This window comes from Perca fluviatilis, chromosome 14 (genome assembly GCF_010015445.1).
Source record: "Perca fluviatilis chromosome 14, GENO_Pfluv_1.0, whole genome shotgun sequence".
Lineage (NCBI taxonomy): Eukaryota > Metazoa > Chordata > Actinopteri > Perciformes > Percidae > Perca > Perca fluviatilis.
The window spans coordinates 37,031,272-37,046,120 of NC_053125.1; the positions used below are offsets into that span (position 1 = coordinate 37,031,272).

The window sequence follows — 14,849 nt, forward strand, 5'->3', positions numbered from 1 at the left end:
TGCCGCCATGTATTGCTTCTGTTTCAATTCCCGTAGAAGATATTCCATGATTCTTCACGCTTTCCTCCAGAGTTCCTTTAAAATGTTCAATATAATCCCAGAATATTGAGAATTAAAAAGGTATCCACAATAAATCACGCCGGTAGTCTCTCAGTTCTTCAGTCTCGTTCTGGCCGAAAGTTTCTCGGTTCTTCAGGCTCGGTTCTTCCCCGAAGTCTCTGTTCTTCTTCCCGAAGTCTCTCGGTTCTCGCAGTGGCAGTTTGTTTTGTAGCATCAGTTGATCCATGTTTCAGAGTAAACAAAGAACAAATGTAAAACACCATCCTGTTTTGTATTCCCATTAAAGTCCCAGCCACACTCCTCCTTTGAAGTCTTTGTAGGACCTTCCGGTAGCCTGGTTTCACCCCAGACCCTCCTCAGCTGTAACTGAGAGTGGGAAGCTTCATTCACAGCCCATTTCCAAGGGGTTACCAACCGACGCCACTCCAAATGCCTCTGGGCGCACTGCAATTGGAGTGTGATTGGTGTAGAGCCCGCGCCCTCAACGGTTGTGATTGGTGTAGGGGCCCTCCTCAACGGTTGTGATTGGTGTAGAGCCCTCCTCAACGGTTGTGATTGGTGTAGAGCCCTCCCTCAACGGTTGTGATTGGTGTAGAGCCCTCCTCAACGGTTGTGATTGGTGTAGAGCCCTCCTCCAACGGTTGTGATTGGTGTAAAGCCGCCTCACCGGTTGTGATTGGTGTAGAGCCTGCCTCAACGGGTTGTGATTGTTCTCCCGATTTGGAGACATTGGAAATGGGCTTGCATGGGCTCTTGGCCAGACTGACTTGCAGTAAGTCCATCAGGGTTTTTCCAGGCTAGGAGGAGTCCAGAAGAGAGCAGATGAAATGCTGCCTTCAAGACAATCATAAATCAGACTTACTGGAGATATTCTACACTCGTCTTTCCTTCCTTTCTGATCGAACGTACGGTAGAAATACTAATATGTTAGCGTTAATGATTCCAGTATTTAGATTTCTGGGTTAACGTTAAAGTCATTAACCCCCACACCTATTTGTCCTTCAAAGTTTCTCCGTCAGATATTTGGGCCGATTCTGTCCCGTTGTTGTTGTTGTTTAGCTTGTCGTTAAGTTGTAAATCGTCCGTTGAGCGTGAAATAACGGCGCTTTTCCCCTCCACGGTACCTGCTTTCGACTACCACCGACTCTACTCGCCTTTTTGGTTTCCATTCCACGATAAAAGTCCCTGGTACCTGCTAACAGGTACTTTTCAGTACCACCTCAGTCGCAGACTGATCTCATGAAGTGGAGTATGTACCACACGCCAAATCCGGTACGCCATTTGGCGTGTTATCAAGACCTGTAATACGCTTTTTAAGCTTTTTATCAACATAAATCGGCCGCCATTGACCTACATGATAAAATGAACACTACAGTCAGCTGATACCTCAATTCACCCCCATGTCTTGTTTTTTATGTATGTATGAATGTCTCTTTGTAACTGGAGCCTTGTCAAAGACAATTTTCCAGGAACCCTGTGTAACAGACAATAAAGAGATTATCTTATCTTATCTTATTACTAGTGAGTTTTCACCGTGGCGGGTAGCATAAAGGGATGTAGGTCCGTGTAAAGAGGTTGGTTGTGGTGGCTGATGGGTAAAACAGGACTCTCACCAGGAGAGACGATCCGTCCCACGTCTGGCAATGTTTCTTCCCTAAACCCAACCCGGTTATTGTTTTCCTAAAGCGTGTTTTTGTCGTTATTTTCAGTGTTTTTGTGTTACTAAAGCCTTTCCCTGTGTTCTTCTCCTAAACGCAACCTTAATTTTATTGTATTTTTACATGCGTGACGTTGTTCTTGCGATAGTACGTCACGTTCTGGCGTCACGTTCTGGCGATATTACGTCACGTTCTGGCGTCAGGTTCTGGCGTCACGTTCTGGCGTCACGTTCTCGCGATAGTACGTCACGTTCTGGCGATAGTACGTCACGTTCTGGCGTCACGTTCTGGCGATAGTACGACACGTTCTGGCGATAGTACGTCACGTTCTGGCGATAGTACGTCACGTTCTGGCGATAGTACGTCACGTTCTGGCGATAGTACGTCACGTTCTGGCGATAGTACGACACGTTTGTGTTACTAAAGCCTTTCCCTGTGTTCTTCTCCTAAACGCAACCTTAATTTTATCGTATTTTTACATGCGTGACGTTGTTCTTGCGATAGTACGTCACGTTCTCGCCGCGTGGTGTGTATGTTTACATCTGCTGTAGACATACAGGTGGAGAGCACAAAATGCGTCCAGATAACTCGCCACTCGGCTTTAGGAAAGTGGGCGTGTATGTTTACACAAAGTCATGATGTCACGTTGTCTGTCGAGGATCCCGGCGAGCTGAGGCGATACTAAAAGGTAAGTAAGTAAAGTTTATTTCTATAGCACGTTTAAAAACAGCTGGCGCTGACCAAAGTGCTGTACGTAGCGCACAAGGTGAGGCGAGGCGAGCAGGTACCATGTGATGGAAAAACGCCAAAAAAGGTTGAGTTTTGTCCTGAAGAACGCCACTTCCTCTTTCTCTCGCACCGTTACTCATCGTATCCTGTTCATTCTTTTATATTTGTGTAAATAAACTAAACTAAAACCAGACTTAGGTTTCCTGAACTTTAACCTTCGTGGACGTTACACAGAATTACACTACACCTGTCTAACTGTAGGCTGATATATATATATATATTCATATATATTCATATATATTCATATATATTCAAATATATTCATATATATTCATATATATTCATATATATTCATATATATTTCTAATACTTTCACCCAGGAACGTGTCTTTGTTCTTGGCGACACCTTAGACTTTAGGAGGAGGAGCTTAGGTTTTCCTAGTGCGAAAAATTCGAAGGTTAAAGCAGACAACTGTGTCCTCGGCTCCGATTGGTGGGGATGAAGTAGGCGGAGTCCTGTAGCACCTGAGTCATCGTTACGTTAGAAAATCCTGAAGAAAGTATTTAGTGTTTCCTAACGTTTGTTTCTGTGCTTTCAAGCTGTTTCAATTCTCTGATTGGTCAGACTGACCAGGAGGCGGAGTCTCAGCCATCAAAGGGCTCTCTGATTGGTCAGACCGACCAGGAGGTGGAGTCTCAGCCATTCTCGGGCTCTCTGATTGGTCTAAGTGTTCTGTGGTGAGTTAGAGAAACTGTCAGTGCTTCTGAGAGTTGCGGTCTGGGCTGTGATTGGTCAGTTAGAGCAGAGGGGCGGGGCCTTTGTGTATCCGGGCGTCTGAATGGAGGAGAGCATCTTCTTCTGGTGGCGGGGCGATCACGCCCACTCGGAGCAGGTCGCTATGGAAACAAAGCCGAGAGTCAGACATCTTAGTCTACAAACTTTGTGTGTGTGTATGTGTGTGTGTGTGTGTGTGTGTGTGTATATTAATCTGTGTTGAGCTGTGAGACCATGTCCAGGCTGTATATATGTGTATATATGTGTGTGTATATATATATATGTATATATTACTCTGTATTGAGCTGTGAGACCATGTCCAGGCTGTATATATGTGTATATATATATGTATATATATGTATATATTACTCTGTGTTGAGCTGTGAGACCATGTCCAGGCTGTATATATATGTATATATGTATAAATGTGTATATATATGTGTATATTACTCTGTGTTGAGCTGTGAGATCATGTCCAGGCTGTATATATATGTATATATGTGTATATATTACTCTGTGTTGAGCTGTGAGACCATGTCCAGGCTGTATATATATGTATATATGTGTATATATATGTATATATTACTCTGTGTTGAGCTGTGAGACCATGTCCAGGCTGTATATATGTGTATATATATGTATATATGTGTATATATATGTATATATTATTCTGTGTTGAGCTGTGAGACCATTGTCAGGCTGTATATATATGTATATATATATATATATGTGTATATATGTGTATATATATATATATGTATATATACATATGTATATATTACTCTGTGTTGAGCTGTGAGACCATGTCCAGGCTGTATATACGTGTATATATATGTATATATATGTATATATGTGTATATATATGTATATATTACTCTGTGTTGAGCTGTGAGACCATGTCCAGGCTGTATATATGTGTAAATATATGTATATATGTGTATATATATATGTATATTTATATATATATGTATATATATGTATATATATTACTCTGTGTTGAGCTGTGAGACCATGTCCAGGCTGTATATATGTGTATATATATGTATATATGTGTATATATATGTATATATGTGTATATATATGTATATATATTACTCTGTGTTGAGCTGTGAGACCATGTCCAGGCTGTATATATGTGTATATATATGTATATATGTGTATATATATATGTATATTTATGTATATATGTGTATATATATGTATATATATTACTCTGTGTTGAGCTGTGAGACCATGTCCAGGCTGTATATATGTGTATATATATGTATATATGTGTATATATATGTATATATGTGTATATATATGTATATATATTACTCTGTGTTGAGCTGTGAGACCATGTCCAGGCTGTATATATGTATATATGTGTATATATGTGTGTATATATATGTATATATGTGTATATATATGAATATATTACTCTGTATTGAGCTGTGAGACCATGTCCAGGTTGTATATATGTATATATGTGTATATATGTGTATATATACGTATATATGTGTATATATATGTATATATATGTATATATGTGTATATATATGTATATATGTGTATATATATGTATATATATTACTCTGTGTTGAGCTGTGAGACCATGTCCAGGCTGTATATATGTATATATGTGTATATATGTGTATATATATGTATATATGTGTATATATATGTATATATTACTCTGTATTGAGCTGTGAGACCATGTCCAGGCTGTTGAAGCCGGCCTGCAGGAAGCTCTGCTCGTAACGCTCCATCTTTATCGCTCTCAGCCAATCAGAGACAGACGCACAGGCCGAGAGGGGAGGGGGGGGCCGCTGGTCCAACAGGGGCTGGGACACACTGGAAGACAGACAGACAGGCAGACAGACAGGTTCATGATTAATACAGACCGACAGACAGGCAGACAGACAGGTTCATGATTATTACAGCCAGCGAGACAGACAAAGAGACAGACAGACAAAGAGACAGACAGGCAGAAAGACAGCGAGACAGACAGGCAGAAAGACAGACTGGTTCATGATTAATACAGCCAGTGAGACAGACAAAGAGACAGGCAGGCAGAGAGACAGACAGGCAGAGAGAAAGCAAGACCGACAGGCAGAAAGACAGCGAGACAGACAGGCAGAAAGACAGACTGGTTCATGATTAATACAGCCAGCGAGACAGACAGACAGACAGGCAGGCAGACAGGATATTGCTTCATTCTTTAAGCTTAAATCCAGGAATGTCAACTGTTCTGCACCTGCTCATGTAAACAAACTGTCAATCACTCTGTGTGTCTCTCTATGTGTTTTTTTTGTGTGTTTTTGTGTGTGTCTCTCTCTATATGTGTGTGTGTCTCTCTATGTGTGTGTGTGTCTCTCTATATGTGTGTGTGACCTTTGACCCCTAACCCCCAGCAGCTGGTACATAAGTCACATTCCTAACCTGCCACCCCAGGGCTGGGGTATAAATTGAAAGTTTTCAGTGGAAGGAGTTTCCCATGGGACTGCTCCCTGGGTGTGTGTGTGTGTGTGTGTGTGTCTCTGTGTGTGTCTCTGTGTGTGTGTGTGTGTCTGTGTGTGTGTCTGTGTGTGTGTGTGTCTGTGTGTGTTCCTGTACTGGTCCTTAATAACAAGCTCCCAGCTGGGTCTGGTCACATGACTGGGCCCGTCCACTCACTGTGTTCACATGCAGTTTAATAACCGGTAGATTCGGGTATCAGATGCCATGGAAACACCTTCTTACCCCGGTTAGAATCTCAGTTCTGTTGTGTTTTTAGAGATTAGTTTTTTTGGTTATTTGGGCCTTTATTTTGACACGACATGAAAACATGAAAGGAGAGAGAGACAGAGAGAGAGAGAGAGAGAGAGAGAAGTAAACCTCTATATATGCTACCACCTGCGCTAATGGGCAAATAACCTGCTATCACGTTAACAGACCAGAGATCTCCTCTGGTAACCGGAGACTATCCCGTTAACAGACCCAGAGGACTCCTCCGGTAACCGGGAGACTATCCCCTTAACAGACCCAGAGGACTCCTCCGGTAACCGGGAGACTATCCCCTTAACAGACCCAGAGGACTCCTCCGGTAACCGGAGACTATCCCTTAACAGACCCAGAGGAGTCCTCCGTTCAAAGAGACTATCCCGTTAACAGACCCAGAGGACTCCTCCGGTAGCAAGGAGACTATATAACAGACCCAGAGGACTCCTCCGGTAACCGAGGAACTATCCCATTAACAGACCCAGAGGACTCCTCCGGTAACCGGAGACTATCCCGTTAACAGACCCAGGGAGTCCTCCGGTACAACGAGACTATCCGTTAACAGACCCAGAGGACTCCTCCGTAACCGGAGACTATCCCGTTAACAGACCCAGAGACTCCTCCGGTAACGAGACTATCCCAATACAGCCAGAGATCTCCTCCGTAACCGGAGACTATCTTAACAGACCCAGAGACCTCCTCGGAAACCAGGGAGACTATCCCTTAACAGACCCAGAGACCTCCTCCGGTAACCGGAGACTATCCCCTTAACAGACCCAGAGGACTCCTCCGGTACGGAGACTATCCTTAACAGACCCAGAGCCTCCTCCGGTAACAGACTATCCCTTAACAGACCCAGAGATCTTCTCAGGTAACCGGAGACTATCCCTTAACAGACCCAGAGGACTCCTCCGGTAACCGGAGACTATCCCATTAAAGCCAAGAGATCTCCTCCGGAAGGAGACTATCCCTTAACAGACCCAGAGACCTCCTCCGAACCGGAGACTATCCCTATAAGACCCAGGACTCTCCGGTAAACAGACTATCCCTAATAACCAGAGGACTCCTCCGGTAACCGAGACTATCCCCTAACAGACCCAGAGGACTCCTCCGGTAACCGGGAGACTATCCCGTTAACAGACCCAGAGAGTCCTCCGTAACCAAGACTATCCCGTTAACAGACCCAGAGGACTCCTCCGGTAACCGGGAGACTATCCCGTTAACAGACCCAGAGGACTCCTCTGGTAACCGGGAGACTATCCCGTTAACAGACCCAGAGATCTGCTCCGGTAACCGGGAGACTATCCCGTTAACAGACCCAGAGACCTCCTCAGGAAACCAGGAGACTATCCCCTTAACAGACCCAGAGACCTCCTCCGGTAACCGGGAGACCATTCCTTTAACAGACCCAGAGGACTCCTCCGGTAACCGGAAGACTATCCCGTTAACAGACCCAGAGGACTCCTCCAGTAACCGAGACTATCCCGTTAACAGACCCAGGGGACTCCTCCGGTAACCGGAGACTATCCCACCTTAACAGACCCAGAGGACTCCTCCGGTAGCGGAGACTCTTCCCGTTAACAGACCCAGGGACTCCTCCGGTAACCGGGAGACTATCCCGTTAACAGACCCAGGGACTCCTCCGTAACCGGAGACCATCACACCAGACCCAGGGACTCCTCCGGTAACCGGAGACTATCCACCTTAACAGACCCAGAGGACTCCTCCAGCAGGGAACTATCCCTCAGACCCAGAGGACTCCTCCGTTCGGAGACTATCCCGTTAACAGACCCAGAGGACTCCTCCGGTAACCGGAGACTATCCGTAACAGACCCAGAGGACTCCTCCGACCAGGAGACTATCCCGTTAACAGACCAGAGAACTCCTCCGGTAACCAGGAGACTACCCGTTTACAGACCCAGAGGAATCCTCCGGTAACGGGAGACCATTCCTTTAACAGACCCAGAGGACTCCTCGAGCGAGGAAGACTATCCCGTTAACAGACCCAGAGGACTCCTCCAGTAACCGGGAGACTATCCCGTTAACAGACCCAGGGGACTCCTCCGGTAACCGGGAGACTATCCACCTTAACAGACCCAGAGGACTCCTCCGGTAGCGGAGACTCTTCCGTTAACAGACCAGGGACTCCTCCGGTAACAATATCCTTAAAAAGGGACTCCTCCGTACAGACTATCCACTTAACAGACCCAGGACTCCTCCGAGACTATCCACCTTACAGCCAGTCCGTACAGACTATCCTAACAGAGCTCCTCCGGTAACCGGAGACTATCCACCTTAACAGACCCAGAGACCTCCTCCGGTAACCGGAGACTATCCCGTTAACAGCCAGAGACTCCTCCGGTAAGAGACTATCCCAACAGACCCAGGCTCTCCGGTAACCGGAGACTATCCCGTTAACAGACCCAGAGGACTCCCTATGGTAACCAGAGACTATCCCGTTAACAGACCCAGAGGACTCCTCCGTAGCAGACTATCCCAAACACCCAGAGGACTTCTCCGGTAACCGGAGACTATCCCGTTAACAGACCCAGAGACCTCCTCCGACCTTAACAGCCCAGAGAACTCCTCCTAACAGGGCTACCCTAACAGCAACTATCCCGTTAACAGACCCAATCCCCGTAACCGGTCCCCTACCAGCCAGGGAATGTTAACAGCAGACTCTCTAACCGGAGTATCCCTACAGACCGACTCCTCAACGGAGACTATCCACCTTAACAGACCCAGGACTCTCCGTACGGAGACTAATCACCTTAACAGACCCAGAGAACTCCGTAACGGGAGACTATCCCAACAGACCCAGTCCTCGTAGGAGACTATCCCGTTAACAGACCCAGAGGCTCCTCCGGTAACCGAGACTATCCCGTTAACAGACCCAGAGGACTCCTCCGGTAACCGAGACTATCGTTAACAGACCGAGGTCCTCCTAACCGGGAGACTATCCCTTAACAGACCCAGAGACTCCTCCGTACGGAGACTATCCTTAACAGACCCAGAGGACTCCTCTGGTACAGGAGATATCGAACAGACCAGAGACTTAAAAGACTATCCCTAACAGACCACAACTCCTAACTTCCAACACAACCCCAACGAACCACCTTTACAGACCCAGAGCTCCCCGGTAACCGGAAGACTATCCCGTAACAGCAGAACTCCTCAATATCCTAACAGCCAACTCCCCGAAGAACTATCCACCTACAGACCAGAGGACTCCTCCGTAGGGACTTTTAACAGACCAGGGACTCCTCCGGTAACCGGACTATCCCGTTAACAGACCCAGGGACTCCTCCGTAACCGGAGACTATCACCTTAACAGACCAGACTCCTCTAACCGGAGACTATCCCGTTAACAGCCAAGACTCCCCAACCTACCCTAACAACCCAGAGATCCTCGTAACCGGAGACCATTCCTTTAACAGACCCAGAGGACTCCTCCGGTAACCACTATCCCGTTAACAGACCCAGAGGACTCCTCCAGTAACCGGAGACTATCCTAACAGACCCAGGGACTCCTCCGTAACCGGAGACTATCCACCTTAACAGACCCAGAGGCTCCTCCGTACCGGAGACTCTTCCGTTAACAGACCCAGGACTCCTCCGGTAACCGGAGACTATCCCGTTAACAGACCCAGGGACTCCTCCGGTAACCGGAGACTATCCACCTTAACAGACCCAGGGCTCCTCCGGTAACGGAGACTATCCACCTTAAAGCCCAGAGTCCTAACGAGACTATCCCTTAACAGACCCAGAGGACTCCTCCGTAACAGGAGACTATCCCCTTAACAAACCCAGACCTCCTCCGGTAACCGGAGACTATCCCGTTAACAGACCCAGAGGACTCCTCCGTAACGGGAGACTCTCCGTTAACAGACCAGAGCTCCAACCTATCTTAACAGACAGAGACTCCTAGTAAGACTATCCGACAAGTCCGGTAACCGGAGACTATCCCTTAACAGACCCAGGCTCTCGTAACCAGAGACTATCCCGTTAACAGACCCAGGCCGGTAACCTTAACAGACCCAGAGAACCTCCGACAGGAGACTACCCTTAACAGACCCAGAGGACTCCTCCAGTAACCGGAGACTATCCCGTTAACAGACCCAGGGACTCCTCCGTAACCGGAGACTATCCACATAACAGACCCAGAGGACTCCTCCGGTAGCCGGGAGACTATTCCGTTAACAGACCCAGGGGACTCCTCCGGTAACCGGGAGACTATCCCGTTAACAGACCCAGGGGACTCCTCCGGTAACCGGGAGACTATCCACCTTAACAGACCCAGGGGACTCCTCCGGTAACCGGGAGACTATCCACCTTAACAGACCCAGAGGTCTACACTATAACAGCCATCCTCCGTAACCAGGAGACTATCCGAACAGACCAGACTCCTCCGTAACGGAGACTATCCTTAACAGACCCAGGTCTCCGTACTATCCCAACTCTCCGAACGAGACTATCCCACACCCAGCTATCGTAACAGACCCAGAGGCAAACTCCGGTAACCGGGAGACTATCCCGTTAACAGACCCAGAAGACTCCTCCGGTAACCAGGTCTACTGGACCAGGTGTGTGACTCTACTGGACCAGGTCTGCTGGACCAGGTGTATGACTCTACTGGACCAGGTCTGCTGGACCAGGTGTATGACTCTACTGGACCAGGTCTACTGGACCAGGTGTGTGACTCTACTGGACCAGGTCTACTGGACCAGGTCTACTGGACCAGGTCTGCTGGACCAGGTGTGTGACTCTACTGGACCAGGTCTACTGGACCAGGTGTGTGACCTCACCTTCGTCCCTCGGCCAGCGTGACCTTCAGGGAGGCGGGGTTTCTGATCAGCCTATCCAGCGCCGCCACCACGTCGCAGAACCTCGGCCGATTGGCTCGTTCCTTCTGCCAGCAGTCCAGCATCAGAGAGTGGAGGGAGGAGGGGCAGTCTGGGGGGGGGGGCAGCCGGTAGTCCTGCTCGATGGCATTAATCACCTGGGGGAGAGACAGACAGGTTAGAGAGGGAGACAGGTTAGAGAGAGACAGACAGGTTAGAGAGGGAGACAGACAGGTAAGAGAGGGACAGACAGGTAGTCCTGCTCGATGGCATTAATCACCTGGGGGAGAGACAGACAGGTTAGAGAGAGAGAAACACAGGTTAGAGAGAGAGAGACAGGTTAGAGTGTACTGCAGTAATCTGATTACCTATGTCCTGGTTGTGGTATCAGTACTCTAACCTAGTTACTGCAGTAATCTGATTACTTACATCCTGGTTACTCATGTCCCAGTATAGTTACAGTAGTAATCTGATTACTTACATCCTGGTTACTCATGTCCCAGTATAGTTACAGTAGTAATCTGATTACTTACATCCTGGTTACTCATGTCCCAGTATAGTTACAGTAGTAATCTGATTACTTACATCCTGGTTACTCATGTCCCAGTATAGTTACAGTAGTAATCTGATTACTTACATCCTGGTTACTCATGTCCCAGTATAGTTACAGTAGTAATCTGATTACTTACATCCTGGTTACTCATGTCCCAGTACAGTTACTATAGTAATCTGATTACTTACATCCTGGTTACTCATGTCCCAGTATAGTTACAGTAGTAATCTGATTACTTACATCCTGGTTACTCATGTCCCAGTATAGTTACTATAGTAATCTGATTACTTACATCCTGGTTACTCATGTCCCAGTATAGTTACAGTAGTAATCTGATTACTTACATCCTGGTTACTCATGTCCCAGTATAGTTACTATAGTAATCTGATTACTTACATCCTGGTTACTCATGTCCCAGTACAGTTACAGTAGTAATCTGATTACTTACATCCTGGTTACTCATGTCCCAGTACAGTTACAGTAGTAATCTGATTACTTACATCCTGGTTACTCATGTCCCAGTACAGTTACTATAGTAATCTGATTACTTACATCCTGGTTACTCATGTCCCAGTATAGTTACTATAGTAATCTGATTACTTACATCCTGGTTACTCATGTCCCAGTATGGCCTCTCTCCGTATGACATCACTTCCCACATGACGATGCCGTAACTCCAGGCGTCGCTGGCCGAGGTGAACTTCCTGAAAGTCCCGAAAAATCATCGGTTACTACGGCAACACAACCCAAATACTCCACACGTGTCATCAGAGGTACGAGCGGCGCTACGGACTCACCGATAGGCTATGGCCTCGGGCGCCGTCCAGCGAATAGGAATCTTCCCGCCCTGAGAACCAGACAGGATGTTAGTCTTTCAAAATAAAAGCATGGAGGGCTGAACACGCTGAGGTTAGTCTTTCAAAGTAAAAGCATGGGGTGAACACGCTGAGGTTAGTCTTTCAAAGTAAAAGCATGGAGGGCTGAACACGCTGAGGTTAGTCTTTCAAAGTAAAAGCATGGGGTGAACACGCTGAGGTTAGCCTTTCAAAATAAAAGTATGGAGGGCTGAACACGCTGAGGTTAGTCTTTCAAAGTAAAAGCATGGGGTGAACACGCTGAGGTTAGCCTTTCAAAATAAAAGTATGGAGGGCTGAACACGCTGAGGTTAGTCTTTCAAAGTAAAAGCATGGAGGGCTGAACACGCTGAGGTTAGTCTTTCAAAGTAAAAGCATGGAGGGCTGAACACACTGAGGTTAGTCTTTCAAAATAAAAGCATGGAGGGCTGAACACGCTGAGGTTAGTCTTTCAAAGTAAAAGCATGGAGGGCTGAACACACTGAGGTTAGTCTTTCAAAATAAAAGCATGGAGGGCTGAACACGCTGAGGTTAGCCTTTCAAAATAAAAGCATGGAGGGCTGAGGGTCATGTGACTCACCAGAGAGCTGGTGTACGTCGGGTCGGAGGAGTTCTCAGTCAGAAACCTGCTGAGACCAAAATCTGAAACCTGAAAACACAACACAGCTGTTAGAGAGAGAGGCAGGCAGACAGACAGGTCAGATAGACAGATAGAGACACAGACAGGCAGACAGAGAGGCAGACAGGTAGAGAGACAAAAATGCAGACAGACAGAGACACAGACAGGCAGAGAGACAGACAGAGATAGACAGACAGAGACAGACAGACAGCCAGCAGCCTGTCTCACCTTGCAGACCAGGTTGGAGTTGACCAGGATGTTTCTGGCTGCGAGGTCTCGGTGGACGAAGCTCATCTCTGAGAGGTACTTCATCCCCGCGGCGATGCCGCGCAGCATCCCCACCAGCTGGATGGGGGTGAACTGCCCGTCGTTCATCTGGGGGGGGAGACAGGTAGGCATGGGGGGAGAGACAGGGAGACAGGGGCAGAGACAGGGAGACAGGCAAACAGTTAGCCTTTTATTACAAGAAGAAAGTTGGAATACTTTGAGGAAAAAAAAAGGTCAAAGTATGTTGTAGAAGTTTGTAAGTAAAAGAAGTTGGCAGAGAGTGAGACAGGTGGACAGGTAGGCAGTGAGACAGGTCTGACCCTGAGGAAGCTGTCCAGACAGACAGGTAGAGAGTGAGACAGGCAGGCAGTGAGACAGACCCTGAGGAAGCTGTCCAGAGCTCCGTTCTCCATGTACTCGGTGAGGATCATGACGGGGCAGGAGGTGGTGATGACAGAGAGAGAGAGACAGGTAGGCAGTGAGACAGGCAGGCAGTGAGACAGGCAGGCAGTGAGACAGACCCTGAGGAAGCTGTCCAGAGCTCCGTTCTCCATGTACTCGGTGAGGATCATGACGGGGCAGGAGGTGGTGATGACAGAGACAGAGAGACAGGTAGGCAGTGAGACAGGTAGAGAGTGAAACAGGCAGTGAGACAGACCCTGAGGAAGCTGTCCAGAGCCCCGTTCTCCATGTACTCGGTGAGGATCATGACGGGGCAGGAGGTGGTGATGACCCCCTCCAGGTGGATGATGTTGGGGTGCTGGAACTGGCCCATGATGGACGCCTCCGACAGGAAGTCCCGCCTCTGCTTCTCCGTGTAGCCGCCCTTCAGCGTCTTGATCGCCACGTAGTTCTCCCTCCGGCCCGGCACGCGCAGCCGGCCGCGACACACCTCGCCAAACTCACCTAAAACACGCCGAAAAACACCATACGGTCAGATATATACCATCTAAACTCACCTAAACACACCATATGGTCAGATATATACCATCTAAACTCACCTAATCACACCATATGGTCAGATATATACCATCTAAACTCACCTAATCACACCATATGGTCAGATATATACCATCTAAACTCACCTAATCACACCATATGGTCAGATATATACCATCTAAACTCACCTAATCACACCATATGGTCAGATATATACCATCTAAACTCACCTAATCACACCATATGGTCAGATATATACCATCTAAACTCACCTAATCACACCATATGGTCAGATATATACCATCTAAACTCACCTAATCACACCATATGGTCAGATATATACCATCTAAACTCACCTAATCACATATGTCAGATATATACCATCTAAACTCACCTAATCACACCATATGGTCAGATATATACCATCTAAACTCACCTAATCACACCATATGGTCAGATATATACCATCTAAACTCACCTAATCACACCATATGGTCAGATATATACCATCTAAACTCACCTAAACACACCATATGGTCAGATATATACCATCTAAACTCACCTAATCACACCATATGGTCAGATATATACCATCTAAACTCACCTAATCACACCATATGGTCAGATATATACCGTTTAAACTCACCTAATCACACCATATGGTCAGATATATACCATCTAAACTCACCTAAACACACCATATGGTCAGATATATACCATCTAAACTCACCTAATCACACCATATGGTCAGATATGTATCATCTAAACTCACCTAATCACACCATATGGTCAGATATATACCATCTAAACTCACC

The 14,849-nt window shown here is 47.0% G+C and overlaps 1 protein-coding gene across 1 annotated transcript in view; it reads right to left on the minus strand.

Annotated features, from left to right (window-relative positions):
* LOC120572644 (ephrin type-B receptor 4b-like) overlaps window positions 1-14,017 on the minus strand; it is a gene marked incomplete at its 5' end in the record, with an annotated part of 25,739 nt that extends 11,722 nt beyond the window's left edge. Inside the window, 7 exons of the mRNA XM_039821962.1 lie at window positions 4,897-5,055; window positions 10,767-10,960; window positions 11,960-12,059; window positions 12,153-12,202; window positions 12,790-12,858; window positions 13,057-13,203; window positions 13,754-14,017. Coding sequence (XP_039677896.1) covers window positions 4,897-5,055; window positions 10,767-10,960; window positions 11,960-12,059; window positions 12,153-12,202; window positions 12,790-12,858; window positions 13,057-13,203; window positions 13,754-14,017 — 983 coding nt within the window. The remainder of the gene's footprint in view (window positions 1-4,896; window positions 5,056-10,766; window positions 10,961-11,959; window positions 12,060-12,152; window positions 12,203-12,789; window positions 12,859-13,056; window positions 13,204-13,753) is intronic.
* Window positions 14,018-14,849: the final 832 nt, after the last annotated feature.